General features: G+C 47.4%; 2 protein-coding genes across 10 annotated transcripts in view; one reads left to right on the top strand and one right to left on the bottom strand.

Moving 5' to 3' along the window:
* Window positions 1-15,873, bottom strand: part of SCAI (suppressor of cancer cell invasion) — a 44,435-nt gene extending 28,562 nt beyond the window's left edge. For 2 of the 9 annotated variants that reach the window (XM_064468529.1, XM_064468521.1), the window contains exons 1-2: window positions 15,153-15,362; window positions 14,963-15,007 (exon numbers count right to left, since the gene is read on the bottom strand). In XM_064468529.1, the coding sequence (XP_064324599.1) occupies window positions 14,963-15,007; window positions 15,153-15,205 (98 nt within the window). In that variant the 5' untranslated portion in view covers window positions 15,206-15,362. Of the gene's footprint in view, window positions 1-5,387; window positions 5,491-5,899; window positions 5,962-14,962; window positions 15,008-15,152; window positions 15,366-15,638 lie in introns of those variants that run through there. The other 7 variants (XM_064468526.1, XM_064468525.1, XM_064468527.1 and 4 more) reach the window with 7 other exon arrangements.
* A 9-nt stretch (window positions 15,874-15,882) lies between these two features.
* RPL35 (ribosomal protein L35) lies at window positions 15,883-17,813 on the top strand. The gene is made up of 4 exons (XM_064468536.1): window positions 15,883-16,015; window positions 16,281-16,417; window positions 16,804-16,885; window positions 17,594-17,813. The coding sequence occupies exons 1-4, from the start codon at window positions 16,013-16,015 to the stop codon at window positions 17,741-17,743; spliced, it is 372 nt and encodes a 123-aa protein (XP_064324606.1). The 5' UTR covers window positions 15,883-16,012; the 3' UTR covers window positions 17,744-17,813.
* The last annotated feature ends 2,733 nt before the right edge of the window (window positions 17,814-20,546 follow it).

Consider the following 20,546-nt stretch of genomic DNA (forward strand, 5'->3'; position numbering starts at 1 on the left):
ACTAGCCTCAGTTCTGTTTACATTTCATTTTCTTATGTAACTGCTGAAAACCGTAGCTCACTGGTTCCTACTGCTAAAGCATAGCAATTTTGGACAGAATGCTAAAAAATATCCTGCTTCTTCTCTACTTCCTCGTGACTGTTTCATTCCATGGCTTGCACTGGCCACAATGATACCTGCAGATCTATTTTTACTATTCATATGACCAAAATGTCATACTGTGCAGTAATCACCTGAACAAAAACCAAAGGTATAACATACATAATCCTAGTATTGAGCAAATAAGGGAATATGAAAGCCTAAAAAGGCAGATTGGCTTTTAAAATCCTACTTGAAATATACATAGATATAAAATTATCTTTTTGATCATCCAAAGGTGAGCTATAGATTTCTCAGCAGCAGCAACAAAACGTGCTCCTCTGAAAATGGCTGCCAGGCCTTTGGCACTTCTGTGCTAAGAATTTTAGTGCAAGATAAGCACACCTCTAACTGGGCAAATGCAGAGCTTTTACTTTCAGCAACTTCTCTACCGGTTCTGGTAAGCACTTTTGTTAAGCAACAAGTTTCCATTTGTGCAGATGCTCTGTTTGGATGCTATTTGCATAAACAATTACCTACAAGTCCCAGTTCAAGCCAGGAAATGGCAAAGCTAACTCCTTGCAGTCATTGGAAGTACCCAGAAGCAACTTTCATCAATTGTCAGGAATATCCACATTGGCTTCAGAAATGCTTTTCTGAACAAACATTTCATGCTTATCAAATGCAGAAGAAATTGGCAGCTCCCCCCAGCTTTTTGGGGTCAGTCAGTGAGCATATCCTGCCATCCAAGCCGTTTCATGATTTCCTGGTTTAGACAAGATGCAGCACACGTTCCCTTGTCTTTTATACACCCACCTGACAGTGCACTAAAGTACTAGTGCAAGGACATGGGCTGCACTGCACAAACGACTTGCTGAAGAGTTCCAGACAAAGGTAGGAAGCATCTGTTTATTGTCAGGTAACTGCAATGTGGGTGCCAGACAGAGAGTTCAGAACATACCAACCAGATGTCAAAAGCCGTTGGCATGAGCCTAGCAAGCAGGACATGAATATTGTGAAGTACCAGGCTGTGTCTGAAATCTCTAAACATTTACATTCACGCAGCATCAAACAAACAACACTGAGTACTTAAAGCACCACCATGTGAAATTGAAGGGAACAGTGAGAGCTAAAAACAGATGTCAGAAGCAGCCATGAGGTGATTCAGGAATTTCAGGAAGAGGGACAATACCCCAGGTCCTGTGTGCTCCGCAGCAAGGGTGACCTAAATCCTGCGGCAAGGCCCTTGGATTCTGCAGCACTCCACTGTGGTAGACCAGGCACTCCAGAGCAGCTTCAGATATGTTTTGAAAAATTGAGGAGCTTGCTTAAATTGCAAAGTATGTTTCATACAGTCTGTATATCATTCCTTTTATTCAATGGTGAAGTAAATTTCATTTCATGCTACCCTTAAACTATACTATCCACCTACCCCAACCACTGCTAACACTGGCCAACTGAACCTGCGGTAGCCCTGGCATGGGCAAGTAATACCGACTGCAATGCGCACGCTGAGGGAGCCCGCTGGACCCACTGCACCAAGGGCCATTTATGCAATCAACAGAAGACACGCTAGAAAATTCACTGCCTGCTGATCTGAAAGGTGTCAGAAGGCAGGAAAAATAGCTGTTGCAGAGAAAGGAGAAAAAAAATAGAGGAGAGGGAGAGGAGAGGAGAGGGAGAGGAGAGGGAGAGGAGAGGGAGAGGAGAGGGAGAGGAGAGGGAGAGGAGAGGGAGAGGAGAGGGAGAGGAGAGGGAGAGGAGAGGGAGAGGAGAGGGAGAGGAGAGGGAGAGGAGAGGGAGAGGAGAGGGAGCGGAGAGGGAGCGGAGAGGGAGAGGAGAGATTACCAAATTGAAAACAAAACATTGAAAATATTCTGTATGGTCAGCCTCACGATATGGCTATTGGCACGACACGGCCTTGGAGCTGTTCCTGAAGCAGAGGGCAAAAGCACCTTTTCTGCTCACGGAAAGAAGCTGCTGAAAGCAGAGGGAACAACCTGCCTTCTTATCAGAGGCTGCTGGTGAAGGCACCTCGGAAACAAACCACATTCTGACATTCCACAGAGACCTGAAAAATGAGCACTCCACTAGGACATGCAGTTTTTCCTTTATTCACAGGTTCCAAAAAGAAAAAAATGTATGTTGCAATCAAGACACACAGATGGTTTAAGGCAATCAGTAGCCTGAGTTTAGGCTAAAATGTGGTATTATGTAGCTGGGGTGAGGAGTAAGAGGCAGAGACTTACATGCAGAAGCACACAAAAGGAGCACGCTTTCTATAACAGGCAGGGTTTTACCTTTTGAAAGAGAGGAAACGGAAGCAAGTCTCAGTCACTCAAATGTATCTCCAAGAAAGAATCCCTACTGGTAAAACGGACCATTCCTCACAGAAGATGTGACACTACAGTACCTGCAAAATTATATCTTCACTCTGCAACTGAGTAAGCCGAAATCTTAAAAACCACATACATCAACATGCATATTCATACATGAAAGATTTAGCTTGTATTGCTTTAGAGATCAAAATATCAATAAATGCTGATCAAGTTCCACTTCAAAGCGAAGCGACCAAAAGCACAAAAAGCAGAGACCTAAAGAAAAAACAACCTACCTAAAAAAAAAAAAACAAACCACAAAAACCACAAAGAAACAAAAAAACCCAAACCAACCAACAAAAAAAACCCCCACAACATAGAGAAGAACAAGTATGAAAAGAAGGGATGGGAGAACTAAAAATTAATTAGAATATGGAAGAGATTATTAGTTCAGAGGGGAGGCAACAAAACCCTGTGTCCTTTAAAATTAGAATCTTACAAAAAATTCAGGTTCATTTGCAAGAAGCAACTTTGGGTTTTATGTATAGAGGACCTGCCTGCCAGGCAATGTTCTACTACAATAAAAGACTTCCGATACAACTGTATATCCCATGAACTTGGCAAAGACAATGAAAAATAGATTGTGTTGAAAATGTAACAGTTCCATTGCATATTATCACCCCTATAATTTATATTGTTTAAGGCAATGATGACCATCACTAACGTCGGGTGCTCTCAGTGTTCCAGGGACGGTTATCATCCTGGCACAACCAGCAGCGGTTGGCAATGATGGTGAGAAACAGGACAGGTCAAAACGAAAACCAGCTAGTATCAGCATCTGACACTGTAAAGCACTACTGCTGAACACGGCCAAAACTGTGGCTTAAAACAAGGATAGGTACTGACATCATTAGGGTACTGCAGCTCTAACCGGGGTGTGCGGGGTGACCGAGGAGGCCAGGTGGAAGAAGTGGGGAAATCATTGTGTTGTGAATGGCAAAATGTTTGCAGACCTTCTGCTAAAACCTCTAAGTTTGTTCATTATTTTAGTTTCCATTAAAACCAATACTCAGCAATAGAACAGTGATGCAAAAAGACTGAAATACAGCTAACAGTGGTAAATTTAAAAAAACTCATCATAGTTCCTGCCGTGAAAACATCACTACCCTTCAGCATTCCAAACCTGCCTTCTACCTGGTTCTAATGCGGATTGCCATCTGTATTTCATATGATAAAAAAGAAAGACTTGCATGTTGGACCCAGAATAAAACACTCAATGCACACCTCCATGAGCGCGCTTTGAATTAGACATTTAATGCTTATTCTGAAACAGGCTTTGAACAGAATTCTTGAGGAACTCGAACTGCCCTGTACTGTGGTCTCTAAAAATTACATCTGCAGCTTTTCAAGCACGCTTGGCTTAACTTCACTGTCAAACATTTTGATGGTACTCACTTAGCCTAACCTCACTGTTTGTCAAGCATTTTGATGGTACTTCTCTCACTCAACCGTAAGCACCTGAACAGTAAGACAGATGCAAAAATTTATCTCATTTTCTACTGAGGCCTTTAGAGGGAGGTGACCAGAAGACACTAGAATGAATGGAGAAGACTCTGGGTGCTTATGAAAAGCTATTTCATTAGTACATAATAAATTAAACACAGAATCCTCAATGCGCCCTCTTTGTTCCTGGGTTATTTTATAATAAAACAGCTAAATCATAGTTAAAAGTAGAATGAAAAATGAAACCTTAGTTACCCACACAATTATGAAACTACCTCTGCTCGTAATGACCTGAAGATGCAAGTAGAAGTGCCTGCAGGAGAGAATTGACACAACAGACCCGGCACCTCTGGGATGACTGAACGAGTATGCTACAAATAATCAGCTTTGGTCAGTGACAATGGATGCGATCGTTTCACTCTCCTGCAGGACAGTTAAGGGCATGTTCTGGTTCTGCCGCATACTGCACCCAGAAAACAGGAGTACTTCTAAACTGACTAGTGTATTTATACCTGTACATGGTATGGTAGAAAGTCCTACTGAAAATCCGTAAAGGTTACACTTGAAAAGCATGAGCCCTGCTCAAGAATGGACTGGTTTCTTACTCATTACATGTCACAATATTCTTAATGAGGATTGTAAAATAACACCATACAGAAAATACATTATAAAAATATTCAGACTGAATCACATCACAGGCAAACAGAGTCTTCCTTCTAGGAGAAGATAATCAGGAAAAGAAATAAGGGGTTCAACCAAGAAAGAAATAAAAGCGTGAAGAATTAAGCACAGTAGTAATAAGCATAACAACATAACAATTTCCCTCTGTGAGGTATCTTTAGAAAAGCTGCCAGAAGGTAATTTTTCTACAGATCTCAGATTCAAAGGAGCACTTTGCTTACAGACATGAGACATGTGCCGCTGCAGTTTAAACCCTGATTTCACTCAGCCACAGCACATGCCTGAATATGAGGGAAAGATGTGAAGGGAAGATGGAAAGAAAAAGGACAACAGGAGCTGTTAAATGGTAGGTGAAGCTGGCTCTTCCAGCTGACGGAGAAGAAAAAATTAGTTATCTCATGCACTGGTTTTGGCTTATCATGCTCCAGAGGGGGCAGTATTTGGTGCTGTACAAAGAAAGAACTACTATCATGAGCAGCTCAGGAAAGGAGGAGGTCTTCCCTGCACTAAAGGCTGTGTTGTAATGCAGCAGCATTACAGACAGGAGAAAGAATTATTATTAGAAACAGCAAGTGGGCACAGCAAAGGGAGGAATATAGCTACTGACATCGCCCTTTCCCCAGGGCATGCTGAGCTCCAATGAAAAATATAAATAAAATGCAACTAGTAGTAAATATAAATAAAATGCAACATGGACCACTCCTCCTCTTTGATACTAGAAGTAACCGCACAGCTCTGTCCTCCTCTTCTGCAAACACACAGTTCTCCCAGTTTTGACAGCCCAGCTATACCAGAAATAACACCTACTTTATTTTTTGTTCTTGCGTTTGATGCCTTTTGCTCTCTTTCATGCAAAAGAAACTGCTGGGCTGTTTTGCATGACAATTATTTTCTTTTTTCTCAAGTAGCACATGTTAAAAAAAAAAGATCTCCAGAGTCTGCAAAAGGAGACACAGAAACATTAGTTTAAAGGACTTAAAATAAATGGTCACTTCCAGCAGAACTTATTGTCTCAAAGATTCTGCCAACTCCTCAGGCCATACAAGGCAGAAAAATTGTGCTAGCCAAGCATCGCACTTCGCGTGCCAGGTTCTTTCCAACACGCTCTCCGAACACACAATTCCAGGTTTGCTTAGTACAATACATTAATAGATTTTACAAATTCATCCCATTGCAGCACCCAGGGTAGAGGAGCATCCCCGAAGATGGCAAGACTGTGCAAAGCAGTTGAAGCTGAAAGGCAGCAGGAGAAGGGGTATGGGAAACGGATGAAAGTTTCATGATGCTAGCCAGTATTTTTAAAGTTATGTGTCACTTACATCACACACGTTTCCACTTCCCTGTGGTTTGCCGTCTTTTGGCTAAGGTTTTCCAGGCTCAGCTGGAAGGGAAAAAGAGCGCTGAAGTCAATGCTATGGACTCCCTACTGGCCCTATTCTGGGACTCAGGCCTGTAAAGCAAGGCACGCTTTGTGAACAGTGGAAGAGTACTCTGGTTCAAGGAAATCAAGCTGCAAACAGAAGTCATGCATGGATGTTCAATGACTGTATCACAGGCACATCTCCTTAGCCAGGTTTATTCCTTAGCCAGGATCACTATAACCTGCCGTTCAGCTCCCTGGTAGAAGAGGGCGGTCATAATTTCACACCTGACGCTTACAAGCAAATAAAACCTCTCTCCACAGAAAATTTAGGGATACTATAACTGTATGGCATACTGTACAGGCAGAAGTTAGGAGCGTATAAACTCTATTGAGTAAGGACAAGCAGAATCAGGAGCAGTTTCCTAGAGCTGCATAGCAGAGTTGGCTGGACACGGCACCTTAACCTCTCAACAGAGCATCTGTACAAACCTTCCGTATTTTTTAAAGTGATCTCTTCTGCTCGCTTGTGGAGTTGTGTCTCCTGCCTTCCAGTCAACCTGGACAGCCTCATCACATGAGTATTTAGAGGATAAAAGCTGTGAGAACCTATTAGCAGTGCTTTGTCTACTTCACCTAAATGGTCAATTGAAAGAACAACTCTCTTCTCACTAGAGCATCAGCATCAGCTCTCATCCTGTACTACTAGAGGCAAACAATCTCATTACAAAGACTTTGGTGGCACATTTGTTGCGTCTGGTATTTTACCAAGGATATCAGAGTCAGCAGTACTGAACACAATCAGTACAGAATACAGATACTTCACATACATGATATACAACCGGTCTGTCTTTAAAACCAGAAGAATTTAGTCTTAAACTTTTAGACATTTATACTTTAAACTATCACTTTCAGAAAAAATCACATGATTTTGTAAGTATAGGCACAAGCGCATGTTTCAGAAGCAGCTCTTCCAAAAATCAGAACATGCCACTCATGTCATTTAACAGGTGACTTACACACTGTGGCATTCCAGCCTTCCAAAGACAAAGCTTGGATGTTAAACATTCACACTAAGCACAGGAACAAATTTATTACAATGCACAGAACTGATCAATGTGACCCAGTGAAGCTTCTTGGCTAAAATTAGAATGAGAATCTGTATTTTATTTCAGGCTCTAGCCATTTTGATTACTGAGCCTGCAGCTCCATCCCTTAAATAACCTGTACACAACCTTCGGAAGAGGACAGCGGATGCAAATCTAACAGGACAATCCATGAAGGTCAATGTTGGGGATAGGGATAGGAAGGAGAGGAAGACCATTCTCTTTTTTAAAAGAAATGCTCTTTATTTTTTCACCCACCGACCTGAAGACAGCAAACTTGAAACCAAGCAGTCAACTAGGGTGGGTTGACTATATTGATTAACCTTTTGCCTGAGAATCAGAACTTTCTGTGACAGACTAATACAGAACAGTAAACTGCCATATCGACTGTAAGTCCTAAACTCTTGCTGATCTGGGGTTCCATGGCTTGCATCAAATACAATTGGCTTGGGGGTTGCAGGTGAGGCTCTGATTAATATTACAATTCTGGAGTTGGGCAGAAAGTATATGCTTAGACAAGTGAACTAATGATAGAGGTGATGGCTGCATCCTGATTCACAGCTTCATGGACAGTTTTATCATTTTAATCAGGAAATCACAACACATATATAAACTCTGCTTTTCAAATGCTTCCCACTCCTTAGAGATGCAAGTGGTAATCAAAAAGCAAAAGCAAGCACAATTTCTACATCTATCTTGTTACAGGAATTTCCCCAACTGAGACGTTATTAGAACTGCTCTCCACAGAAACCAATGGTGGAAAACACATTCTGAACTATCAGGATTTTAAAGGTCTCAAACCTTAAGTCAAAAAGACCAGCTCTTTTCACTTTTCTTCCTGACACATCTCCCCCAGCACCATTGCCAAAGGGGGACGGGATATAAAGCCAGATGCCCAGCTGGTATCTATTTCGTATCCACAAATAATGGCACAGGTAAAACGAAGCTCTTCATCATTCATACCCGAAGCCTGGTACCATCATGTCTCAAATCTCCACCAAGAAACATCTGATCTTGCCTTCATCAAGCAAGATGTCTACCTTTGCTCTCTACTTGCCTCTCCTTTTCTTCTACAGATTAGCACACTCGCCTCTCATGTTTTCTTTCAAAGCTAAACTGCACGTTTTGGGAAAACCATCTGTGCGTTTCCATGTAATCTGCTCAGAGTGCCAGTCCTGACAGAGCCTCAGACAATGCAAAATTAATTACAACCCAAATTCATTCCTCTTGCCAGAATACCTAATTCACTATCAATAACCACTGTCCCAAAGTTCCTGAGACACCGCTCAGGTCTAGTCACAAAACACTGAAATAAATAAATAACCCCTCATACATATGGGCATACACACCCCAAAAGCTTCACAGACTGCTGGAGTCAGTACCTCAGAGGGAACAGCAAAGAGCAGTTACATATCGGACCATTTCTTCATAAAATATATGAAGGGGAAAAGAAAGGATTTCTTGATTAGTCCAAGGTTTTTAAGTAAAAATTGGAACCACACACAGATATTTCTCACCCCCGGCTACTGTTCACCTCAGGGCACGTCAGCACTGCAGCGGCTGCAGCTCTTCCCGACATACCAAGCTCCTTTTACAGTAGCTCACTTGGATGCTGCAGGAGGCATCCAAGAGCAGGCTGAGAGACCACTCCCAGCCTCCTGGCAGGGTTTGTAGTCCAGGAGGACAGCAATACCCAGGTCTAGCTTAAAGAACCACTAGATTGTTTCTGTAGCAGCTATGCTCACTGTTATATAAACACGCACACAAAATACACAAGGAAAAGGACCTGGGCAGAGCCCAGGCTTTGGAGACATTTTTTGTTTGAACACAACGATAAAAAGCAATTTACAATATAACTTAAGAGAAACACAGAGCTATTTTATTTAGCTGATCTCTGCCTGGATGTTTGCTTATTTCAAAAGGGCAGTAAGGAGCAATGCAGCATGAACTAGGAGGGTGAAAAACCTCTATTTTATAAACAAATGACAGTGTGGCTGATGGAAAACCACCTGCAAATGCAGTTCTACTCCAATTGGGAATTTACCAAAAAAGTATTTTTCCTACTAAAATATACCAATTTTACAGCTAACTTGCAGAGGTAGTACTATCTTTAAAGATTAAGCAAGAGGGAAGGCATTTTAAAAAATTATAAAAGCATACAAACCCAGCTGAGCCTGTGACACCAGCCCACACATTTGTGCACAAACGGTCGTTCTCTCTTTTACAGATGGAGGAAGCCTGGTCCCACATCGACCTGTGTGTGGCCCTGTTGATCCTTCCCTCCATAACCTCCCTTTCCATCACCATACGCCTGGCTCTCCCACCCAGCAAAGGGAACTGTAAAGCTGCAGCTGTCCCAGAGCTCCACACACGCTGACTGGCTGGCCAGAATGCTCCTACAAAACCTAACAACTCTCCTCTGTCTGTCCTTCCCTTTCATGGATGCACTAAACATGTCCCTCTCTTTCAACTTCCTTCGAGTTTTGTGAACATTACTGGCTAGATAATCTTCAGGACCCTTCTCCCTACAGCAACACTGGTTACATTGGACGAGTGATTAAAAGCTGCTTGGAGAAGAAGAAAAAAGAGAAAGCCTGACTGTGCATAAACTTTATTTCCTAAAAAGGGGAAAGGAGAGGGACAGGGATATGTAAGAAAACAAGATAAAACCACGCACGCACAATTCTCCAGATGCACACTGCTATAGCGAGTGGAAGTGGCAGACAGCAGGCACACAGAGTCACCCAAGAATTTTATTACTGCAAACTGAAAGTTTAATACTTCCACGAGTGTGTAGTTCATTCCTCAGCATATCAGACCAGAAGACCTGCAAACATTGTCTTGTATTAAGACCCCAGAGTTAACGTGAGCTGCCACCTCTGCATTGCCTTTCACATATCTGCAGGAACAGTCTCAAGACTTCCTGTAGGGAAACAGCCAACGCCACAAACTGGACTCCATTCTGAGTCAACTGAGTTTGAATATCCGGCCTGTAGCCTCAGCCCTATTATTTTAGCTTCAAGTGCGCGCTTAGTCCGTGGAATCAGACTTTTCATTCGTTTTACAAGTCTTTAAAAATCCTTTTATTGCTAAAAGCACACCTGTGTGTATGCAGAACTGCAGCTTTACATCATCTCCCCCAGAAGGCGGAGCTGCTCAGTAGCATCGTACCATGGAAACAGAGTGTTGTCCCTGACTGCCTTCTACATTGAGATCATCTAAGCCACACCTTACCAGCAGACTCTTCTAAATTCGCTATGGGTGGACTCGCTTTAAATACAAGAGACATGATATCACCATGGGGTGCACGTGGCCTTTTACAATTACCTTCATAACACAAAACTTTTGCTTCTCCTCTTTATGTTTCTGCCACTGGCAATTTGTCTCACCTTTGTCAGTTCTGCGCCCTCTGTGATCCCTCTTTCACTGCAGTTCATGACCTTTTGTGTATAGGATGAACAAAGGGCAAAGGCTAAAAATGTCATCACAGTTGGGCCTCTGCTCTTCTACTGACTTAACTAGTTTGCTACTAAAGATGAGCTCATGCTCAAAGTCAGATGGAGGCAGAGTTTCTGGGTCATCGGAGTCCAGGAATCCTCAGAAGATGGTTCAGATGCAATGTGGAAGAGGATGCAAGTGTTTCCTTGCATCCAAATTCAAATCATGAATCTGTAGTGGTGCCTGCATACCACCTACGTGGTACTTTGTAGTCATTTGCATTGTATGAAAGAGCAATAGAAAAAAGAACATCAGGCTAGCCTACTCTTGGCAGGGGTGGGAGGGGAAGGAGGGAGATAGAAAAACACCATCAGCTGCAGCAGGCTGAGCTGTGTGTATTTATATTTCACAAGCTAAACTATTTAGTGGTTTATTTACACACAATGTACTTGGAGCAGCTAAAATGCCAGTTGTGTTTTATCTTGATTTTGTGGAAATGCACGTAAGACAGAAAATCATAGGAAGAGTCTGCAAATGAGATACGAACCTCATACATCTGGAAAAGCACATAAAGCCACTGTGAGAAGGGAGGAAGATTTTGGAAGCACAGGCACAAGGGTTGAAATGCATTAGTTATGACAAGACACCAAATTACAACCCAGGGACTCAAAAGCAACGATCCAGCCACAATACAATAGTTTATGCTGCAGGGATCGCACATCCCTGCCTAACTCCCATAGCCAAGTCAACCTACAGCAAGGCATACCGGAGCCTCAGGTCTCTCTGGGCTGCCCCTCCATGTTAGAGTGAGGAGGGAATTGCAGGCAGCTCCATTTTATGCACATTCAATGGCAAGGCGCCAACACAACTGTTGACTGAGCCAAATCTGGGCCCCCTTGAACTAAGCCATCACCTAAAGCAGGGTGGAAAAGCACATGCCTCTCGCATCTAGAGCGGCCAAGTTCCTAAAAAGCATCCGAGTTACAGGATAGAATTTTTTTCTTTCTTTACTCAGAAAACGACTGATGTTTTAACTCTTTGGTGTACACTCAATTCTAAACTGAACGGTTGCTATACAATGTAGCTCAATGTTAACATGATACGGACAGTTAGGAGACTCCTTTCCTGCAAGTCAAATTATTTACTAGATGGCCCAAACAGCAGTTCAGACCAGCGTCTGATCTGAAGGGCAGTTATCATCACACTCTGTATCTTGTTAACATTCTCAGCCAAGGTGTCAATGGCTGCCTTCCAACTGGAACCTTACTCTGACAAAAGAGGATGCAGTACAAGCGAGGGAAAGCTTTTTGATCAGCTCCCTTCACTCCTTCTCTCCGAACCGATGTTCGGCAGTAAGCTGCCAGCAAGCTCAGGAACTGCATGGAGAGTATCATCACTCGGGGAATTCACCCTCCTGAGCAGGAACTGCTCCTGGACCGTTCCTCTGCCACACAGCAGAGAAATCCCTCTGCTGACTTCTGCTTTAATTATATCTAAAAAATTCAGCTTCTAGTCTGTGTTCCATTGTAATAATAGCAATGATTAAAAATACTTCAAACGGTGAGTCCTCTAAACCTGCTGCTCCATCCAGGCTTTTTGGCATCGCACACTTCCTTTCTTGACTGACATCCTCAGGGAACCAGATTGATGGTTATTCTGGTCTATTCCCGCTGCAGGGCTGTTCTGCGCTCTCTCAGCACATGTAAACTGCTAGGTAATATTTGTGCTGGCAACTAACTTACATACTTTACAGAAACAGACCTCCATTTGACCCTCCATGCAGCTCCCACACACAATTTGGTCCACTCCTTTAAACTGCTTCCTTCTGCTGCAACACATACCCCATTCCATGCCTCTGTTTCTAGCCTGTTTAAAAACTACATACCCAGAAGAGCTTACGTGCTTAAAGACAGCAACTCAGCTACAAAAGCCAAGCCTGCAGAATGACCTTACACAAGAATATCAAAGAAAATTAGTATGAAACTTGCATGTACAGGTCCTGGCTTTCCTTCTACAAAAATTGCTTCAACTGAACGTTTCTATGAAAAAAATAATATTATAAGTTCTGTGAAAAAAGACACCAACTGGTAAGACTCTGATAGCTGTATCATGCTTTAGGGGGTTGGTGGGTTTTTTTATTTAAAATACAGTTACATTTTAGCTATTTAAGCAGTAACATCACCTCAGAATAGACTTTCACACCAGAACTCCTCCTTCCTTGCGCAAAGCGCACCAAGCAGAATGGAAGATAAGCCCAAGTAACGTGGCCAGATGATGAAATGAATCCCCATTATCCATTTATACTGCGGCAGTTTATCAACAAGTCCATTTAAAGCCAGCAGAGCTAAACCAGAATAAAAGTGATGCAAAAAGGGGCGAAATCTGACTGGCACACACCAGGGCGAGCGCAGCTGCAGTGCGAGCGGAGGACTGTGCAGTCGCATCATGTGACGGGAGCGGCGCTGGCAGCAGAGGAGGGAGAGCTACAGCCCCCGTCCTCCCACCTTCATAAAACCGTGCCTTCGGTGCAACATTACGGACAACATGATTTAATTTCAATGCAGAACTGACTCGGGTTATAAGCTTGTGACATTTTGAATTGTTGTTCTCCATTTTTATTACCTCTCTCCACCAAATAACAGAGAAATGAATAACAATACAGGCAAGCTACGTATTCCTCCCACTGCTAAGGACTTTCAGCATTTTATCACTTGTAGATCTAGTCTCTCAACTGTACATGGTGAGCACAGAACACAGTGCTGCTGTCTGTATCATTCTTGCATGCAAAGCTTAGCCCAACTAGTCACCTTTGTGATAAAATCTTCCAATGTTTGTAAGGGACTTGGACTGTCAATTGAATTTTGATGCTGTGTGGTACCTGTATTTCAAGATAAAATAATGATCACAATCTCCTTTGTAGCACAGCAAACCATTTCTTCTCTCCATACAGTTTCTGTGAATGGATTTTGTATTTTCTGAGGCAAAGAACCTGGCTATCACGTTTGTGTGTGCTGCCTGTATTATTCTTGCAGCCCAGAATGGTTGGAGAATTATGTGATTTGCTTCCCATTAAGTGACACATTGTTTCTTCCGTTTAACACAAATTGTGATCCAGTTTACCAAAGCGTCTTAAAAGAGACTGACTTATCTGATTTGAAAACAAAGCATCTTTTTTTCTGAGAACATGACCTACAGCCAGGTGTCATGCTCTTAATCGCCCCCTCAACAGTCTGAGCAAGGGAAGTTACAACCGTTACACAACAGGGGTCACGCAAGGCGAGGAGATACACCGGGCAGTAACCGCATCCGCAAACTTCCACAGCAAGATCCAGACCAGGGTGATCTTCTATGATTTCTGAAGTCTGCTACCAACACCGTGGTTCTGTTGCTTGCAGGAGTGGTGGGAGAGCATACGCATGCTGGGAGACTCACTTATACTAATATTTTAGTCATCATATGATCCAGCAGTGCTGCTTTGCATTAGCTTAGACAAAATACTGAGAATTATGGATTGCATTTCGACCGCTCTGGCAAAAACTAGCTATTTTTTATAATAAGGTATCCATTTTGCAGGTTGGAAGACTAGGATTGCTTAGCTGAGAGGTAGCTTAAGCAAGCAAGCTTGGAGCCTGGTTATTAAATTACAGAAGTATAACTCAGACTGTAACAAAAACAGGTCCTATTCTGTGGTGTGAGATTAGACCCAGCCTCTGGAAACCTGCAGTCTTGATCCTGAACGTTTTCTCTGGGGCAGCCTTTGGTTACTGACATTTTTATAGCCACTAACGGGAAAGAAATCTGGGGGGATGACACAACCTAACAATCATTCAGCTTCTATCCCCAAGGCCATTTCACATCGCCTATTGTCCAAAGCATTTCTCAGTGCAAAACAAGAATTTGGTGAAGAGGGAGTTGCTGAGGTAAGAGTTTAAAACCACACCAAATCCACGCCGATCCCGTCTAACTTGCGATTTGGATATCCAGCACTGCACAGGCAGCTCTCGTAAAATCCAGCGGTATTTCATCCAAAAGGATTCGTTTGCTGATGCAGAAACGCAGCAACTACCTGCCAAAGGCACGCGAAACACCCAGAGCCTCCCCAGCTGGGAGAGGCAGGGTGGCGAGAGGCAAGGTAACATAAAGAACAGAGAAGTTAATAAAGAAGGGGCCGTTTTCGTAACGATCGCGGTTACGTTGCAGACCAAGGCCTAAACAGAAAACGTGTCACATCGTGTTTCTCTTCCCCGTTAACGGCGGAGACGGCGACGAGAGCGGCTCCGGGCGCAGGGCCTGGCCAGCCGCCCCCGCCATCGCCGTCCCTCAGCCCCGGCACAGAGCACGGACCCCCAGCGGGGTCGCGGCTCGTTTCGGGAGCGCCTAACGGCGGCGCGGAGCCGGCCCCGCCGCCGGGAGGGGATGCTCCGCACAGCCCCGGCCGCCCCCGCCCGCACCTGCCGGGCCGCCCGCTCCCGCCTTACCTGGGCCTCCGCTTGCGGCAGGGCTTCTCCGCCGGGCCTGGAGCTCTGCGGGGGCGAGACAGCGGTGAGGGGCGCGCCGCCGCCGGGCCTGCCCCGAGGCGCCCGCAGCCGCAGCCGCCGCCGCCGCTCCCGCCCGCCCGCGCCGCCCCGCCCGCGCCCGCCCGCCCCGTCGCGGCTCCGCCCCCCGCACCTGGAGACCGGACCGGTGCGGGGCACGCGCTGCCGGGCGGCTCCTCTCACCATCCGCGCCGCCCCCGCCAGCTCCCGAGCAAAGCCGCCAGCGCCGCCGCGGCGGGGGCTCCGGCTGCGCCGAGCGCGGCTGCCGCCTCACGCTAGTCCGGGCCGGCCTCGCCCCGCCCCCGCCCGCTCCTATTGGGAGAGCGCCCGGGCAAACGACGAGACGGCCTTCTGATTGACGGCGCGGGACGTCAATCGGGAGCCCCCGCCCTCCCGCGCGGGGCCGGTGAGGCACGGCGCGGGTGCCTGGATACGGCGGGAGGCGGCGCCACCGTGCGGGGAGGCCTGGCCCGGCCACCTCCCTCCACCCGTCTGTGTCTCTCCGTCCGTCCGTCTGTCCTGCCCGGCCACTTCGCGCGCGGCCGTGCCCCTGCCCCAGTCACGCTCCCGCCCCGCCCGCCGTCACGTCCCCATCGCTGCCGGGGTAGGAGTGCCGCACCTCGGCCAGCGCGAGAACACCGGCTCCGCTCTGACAGGGCTCCAGCGGCTGAAGACGAGCCGGGGACGACGGCGACGGCGGCAGCAGCAGCAGCAGGAGAAACAGCAGCAGCAGCGCCGAGCTGTCGCAGCGGAGCGGCCCGCTCCCGAGGGGCCGCTGCCCCGGGGCCGGCGGCGCTGCCCCGCCGCCTCCCGCCGCCCCTGTCAGGGCCCGCGGCCGGTACCACCGCGCTGCCCGCGGGGGTGGCGCGCGGTGCGCAGCGCACGGGCTCTCCCCCGCCGCCTATCGCGTATTGGTAGGCTCCGGCCGGCACCACCCCCTGTCCCCGCCCCGCTGCCACCCTTTCCGCTGCGCGCCGCGCCGGTGCCGCCATCATGGTGAGCCCTTTGCGGCATCTCCCGGGGCAATCCGGCGGCATCCGGGCGGGCACCGGGCTGCCGGCCGTCCCGACGCGCCACCGAGCCCGACGTGCCGCCGTCACGCGCTGCTGGCCCGGCGTCGCCGTCGCCGTGATGGGGGGGGGAGTGGGATGAGGGCGGGCGGCGGGAGGCCGCGGGGCGGCGGGCTGGGGAAGGCCGCTGCCGGCCGGGCGGCGCGGCGGGGGCCCGGGAGCGGGGCTGACGGCCTCTCCGCCGCCCGCAGGCCAAGATCAAGGCCCGAGACCTGCGGGGGAAGAAGAAGGAGGAGCTGCTGAAGCAGCTGGACGATCTGAAGGTGGAGCTGTCGCAGCTTCGCGTGGCCAAGGTGACCGGCGGGGCCGCCTCCAAGCTCTCCAAGATGTGAGTGGGGCCTGGCCCGCGGTGTGGGGGCGAGGGGAGGCCGCGGAGGGGCTCGGCCCGGGCCCGAGCAGGGGCTGGGGGAGCGCGGTACCTGCGGGCTGGGGAGGCGCTTTCGCAGCCTGTGGGTCCTTCGTACTGTGAAACGAGGGGAAAAATGTGGTACGAAAGAAGGACAAATATTTCTAGGCTCGAAAGTCGGTTTGAGCCTCCGCTCAGAGGCGTTAAGCCGAGCTGTGCCGGAAGCTATTAGTGTTTTGCCGTAACACGGTATCATGTGAGTTACTTGGTTGTAGCACGTACACGGTCTCTGCATACTGGGTTTTAAACCTACAGTAATTGTCTTTTAGTATGTTCTGAGACATGCTTTGTGTTTTTCTCACGTGCAGACGTGTGGTACGCAAATCCATTGCCAGAGTCCTGACTGTTATCAATCAGACCCAGAAGGAGAACTTGAGGAAGTTTTACAAGGTAAGTCCAAACGTTTTGCATAGTGGTCTTTTTTTTTCTCTTACTGCTTTCAAATACGTAGTTTGGAGGCAGGAACTAATTTCATAGATTGTTACTTAAAAGCTTAAAATTCAAGGAAGAAATCCTTATTTATGTTCAGTTTTAAAGTTCTCTAGTCATGGTTCCTTTTCAAATATCACTGCAAGACTATCCTGAATTCTCTAAGCTCGGTGTAAAGCTGCTTTTGCCAGCCTTCTGGGCAGCATTGCTTCCCTGGGGCGTACTGCGCTTTCTAGAAGATGCAGCTTCTGGAAACGCAGATACTCTCCTAAATTTTAGTCATGTTACAGGTGACCAAGGAATTCTTTATCTCAGTAAAATGTTTCTATAATTTTTACAATATTACTTCTTGGAGTTTGAGTTTTATACATGGGGGGCAAAAAGGAGTCTCGAACAGGTGTTGGATAACCTGGGCTTGTAAGATTAAGCATTACTTAAATCTGAGTCAAAGCTAGTGTGACTGGTACAAAAGTTGGGATTGGCTCATGTTTCCCAGTGGAGAGAAGTTCTCTGAAACTTCTAGACTGTAACAATAGTCCCAATTAAAAAAAAAAAAAAAAGCATTGCTGCCGATGTTGGTCTTACGAGGAACTCCGCGCTCTCTGAGCTCGTGCACCCGATTGCTGCCTTGCAGTGTCTCAAACTCAACTTGTGTGTTTTTGCAAATAGGGCAAAAAGTATAAGCCTCTTGATCTGCGGCCGAAGAAGACTCGTGCCATGCGACGCAGATTAAATAAGCATGAAGAAAATCTGAAGACCAAAAAACAGCAGCGAAAAGAACGTTTGTACCCTGTCCGGAAATATGCCATCAAGGCATGAACTGCAGCGTGCAGAAAGCTCTTAATTATATTGGCTGAGTGTGTCCCATTAAAGAGAATTTTGTTTGGAAGCTGTCACTGGTGGTTTTTTTTAGTAGCGGTGGGATAAAAAAGTCACTGGCTGTATGAAGAGAAAACCAGAGGATTCACAGAAAGTTTATTTGAACTTTTACTGCTAATGAAAATACTGATGTAACTTGCGGTTTAGGATTATTCTTCTCTTTGAAGAACAGGTAGATGAGTGGAGGTCTGTGAACGTGAACGTGTGAAAAGTACTTGAGAGTGTAAAATGGAAACGTTACACAGATGTTTACAGCGAGGCGGTCTGCGTCGCTTTGGTAGCTTAAGAGTAAATGTTTAAAGTTTATGTCTTGTGCCCGTGTTTAAGCGTTACAGAGATGAAATAAGTTGCTGAGGAGTTCACTGAAAGTGAACAATTCCGTCAGGGCTTGTTTTGGATCTGTGCGCAATTAGCTGTACACCAGTTAACCCCCGTCCGCCCCCGGCTCAGGCGGGTGCCGTGGGTAGCGGTTTGCCTGGCTGAGCTGCCTGGCGCGGCCGGCGCTGCGCTGCCCACCACGGCCTGGAGCTGCGGCCGGGGGTGGCTGGCGGGCTGCCGCAGCCTCCTTCCCGCAGAACCTCTTCAGTGTCCGTCAGGAAGCTGGGTTCCGGTGTCATCCTCCAGATTTGTTCCCACTTGCAGCTGGTTTTATCTCTGCAGACAGCTCCTGGCAGCAAGAGGGGGCTCTGGGTGAGGGCAAAGGCACCACCCAAGGTCCCCTGTCAGCAGAGGCGCGTTTCGGGTGCCGGACGTTTGGTCTGTCGGTGCCCGGCTGCGCGGGGGGCCAGCGGCGGGGTGCTTGCGCGCAGTAACCCGCACAAGCTGCTGTGCTGCCCGCAGCGAGGTCTGCGGGCTGGCACTGTGCTCACCCCTGGAGGGCCATGGGGTCATCTTTCTAGTGGCCACGGGCATCTTTTGGATGAGAATAGTCCGGCCAGGCTGGTGTTGGCATCCAGCATGACACGCTGCGGGATGGGAGGAGGGGAAGCTCAGTTCCATTTAAATGTTAGGAAAACATGGGGGATATGATAGTTTCAGACCAAGAGGTGATTTTGTGTGCGTGTGAATTCTGACTGAGGTCAAATGAAATCAAGAATCCGGACTTGAGAAAAGCCAAACTAGAATGTTTGAAGGCACGGCTGGGACTCGCAGTTCCCCGCTTTCACCTGCGAAGCACTGAACTGGTTAAATGGTTTTGCCTTTCTGTCCCCCATGGAGTTCTTTGGAACTCGGGAGATGGAGCTGCAATTCCAAAGGCCTTTTTTGGTTCTGATGTAAGGAAGAGTTACGCGGTGCTGCTCGAGCGCTAGTGATGCAGCAGTCATGCTTTGTGTTAGTGCAGCTAATCCAGTCCAACACGAAAAATTCTCTACCCATTAAGGAGCCCTTAGATTGGATCCAGATTCTGCATAGGAAAAAGTCTGAATTCTGCTCACTGAATTTAGCGTAGAGCTGAAGGCATTTTAAGCCTCAAACAAGTTTTAACCAGAGAGAGGTCTAATTATGTGTGGTAAAGTGAATTTCCCATATATGAGCTATTATGAGGGATAGCTTTACAGTGATGCTCATACCAGCTGTGATGCTTTGTTAGGAGCTTCGTGTGGGCCCGAACACGATATGTTTGGCAGCGGAGGAGACCCGGCCTGGCACAGGTCTGAGCCCCGCTCTGCGTGGGTCCAGGCTGCTGAAGCGTGCCGTCAGATGGAGCGTTGCGTGTGGGAACCGGCTCCTTTGGCTCGGGTTCGTGTTACCGCAAAGGCAGGCAGGGTTACAAAACGCTTTGCGTTACCGTTGCTGAATGGCCGGCAGCGAGCCGCTCCTGGAGAAGCACGTGCTTTTCACCCAGCATGCGTGGCCCTCCGGAAGGGATCCGCTGCGAGGGTCCCAGGTCTGCGTGCCCCCCTCCCAGGAGCCTGATTCCTGAAGGAGGTGAGGGAGAGGCTGGTCCCCTGTGCTGGGAATTGGGCAGGCTGCGTTTGGGCTTCCTTTCTGGAGAGGTGTTGTGTACCCACGTGCTGGTCCGGCAGCGCGTCCGAGGGGAGCCTGATGGCTCTTGGCAGCATTCCTGACGCGGAAAAGCAAACACAGGTAGCGTTTCCCTGATGGCCTTCCAGAGTCTGCTCCTGGGCGGCGTGAGCTGTGTGTCCGCTTGGCAATGAAGACGGGAAGAAGGTGGATGCCCTGCAGAGCACCTGGTGACAACATCAGAGCACGCTTTGGGTGAAATGGCCGTCACCTTCCCCCCCTACCATGAGAGCGGCAGCGCTGCCTAGAGAGGATCTTCTCTCTGAAAGATCCAACCAGCACAGATCACTAACGTGCCATTTACCAGCCAGTAACGAGGGGCAAAAAGGAAAATAAACCCAAACTGCTTACCAGGCACTGAACATCCACGGTGAAGTCGCAGATTTAGATAGCATCATCGTGCCTGGAGAAGACTAAACCTGTGCCCAAACTGCAGAGACAAAATGAATAGCAGCTTGAAACTGATACCTCTGAACAGCCCGAAGTCACAACCGGGGCAGGGTTTGCTGTTATTTGTGTGTCTACAGTTCTACAAGGCAGTTACAAAGACGGAGAAATTCAGGTTGGAAGGCTCCTCTGGAGGTCTGTAGTGCAGCTGCCTGCTCAGAGCAAGGCTACCTCGGAAGGTAAGTCAGTTTGTACAACTTCTCAAGTGTCTAATGAGGGGTTCAGTGACAATCTGCTGTATTTTCAAAGCTTTGCACCCTTGTGAATGGAG

Source organism: Phalacrocorax carbo, chromosome 18 (assembly GCF_963921805.1).
Source record: "Phalacrocorax carbo chromosome 18, bPhaCar2.1, whole genome shotgun sequence".
NCBI classification, from domain to species: Eukaryota; Metazoa; Chordata; class Aves; order Suliformes; family Phalacrocoracidae; genus Phalacrocorax; species Phalacrocorax carbo.

What these genes read in the sequence shown, in the direction of transcription:
- RPL35 (XM_064468536.1), top strand. An exon ending in GCCTCCAAGCTCTCCAAGAT is followed by an intron (nt 16,418 to 16,803) that starts GTGAGTGGGGCC and finishes TCTCACGTGCAG; the next exon opens with ACGTGTGGTACGCAAATCCA. An exon ending in ACTTGAGGAAGTTTTACAAG is followed by an intron (nt 16,886 to 17,593) that starts GTAAGTCCAAAC and finishes TTTTGCAAATAG; the next exon opens with GGCAAAAAGTATAAGCCTCT.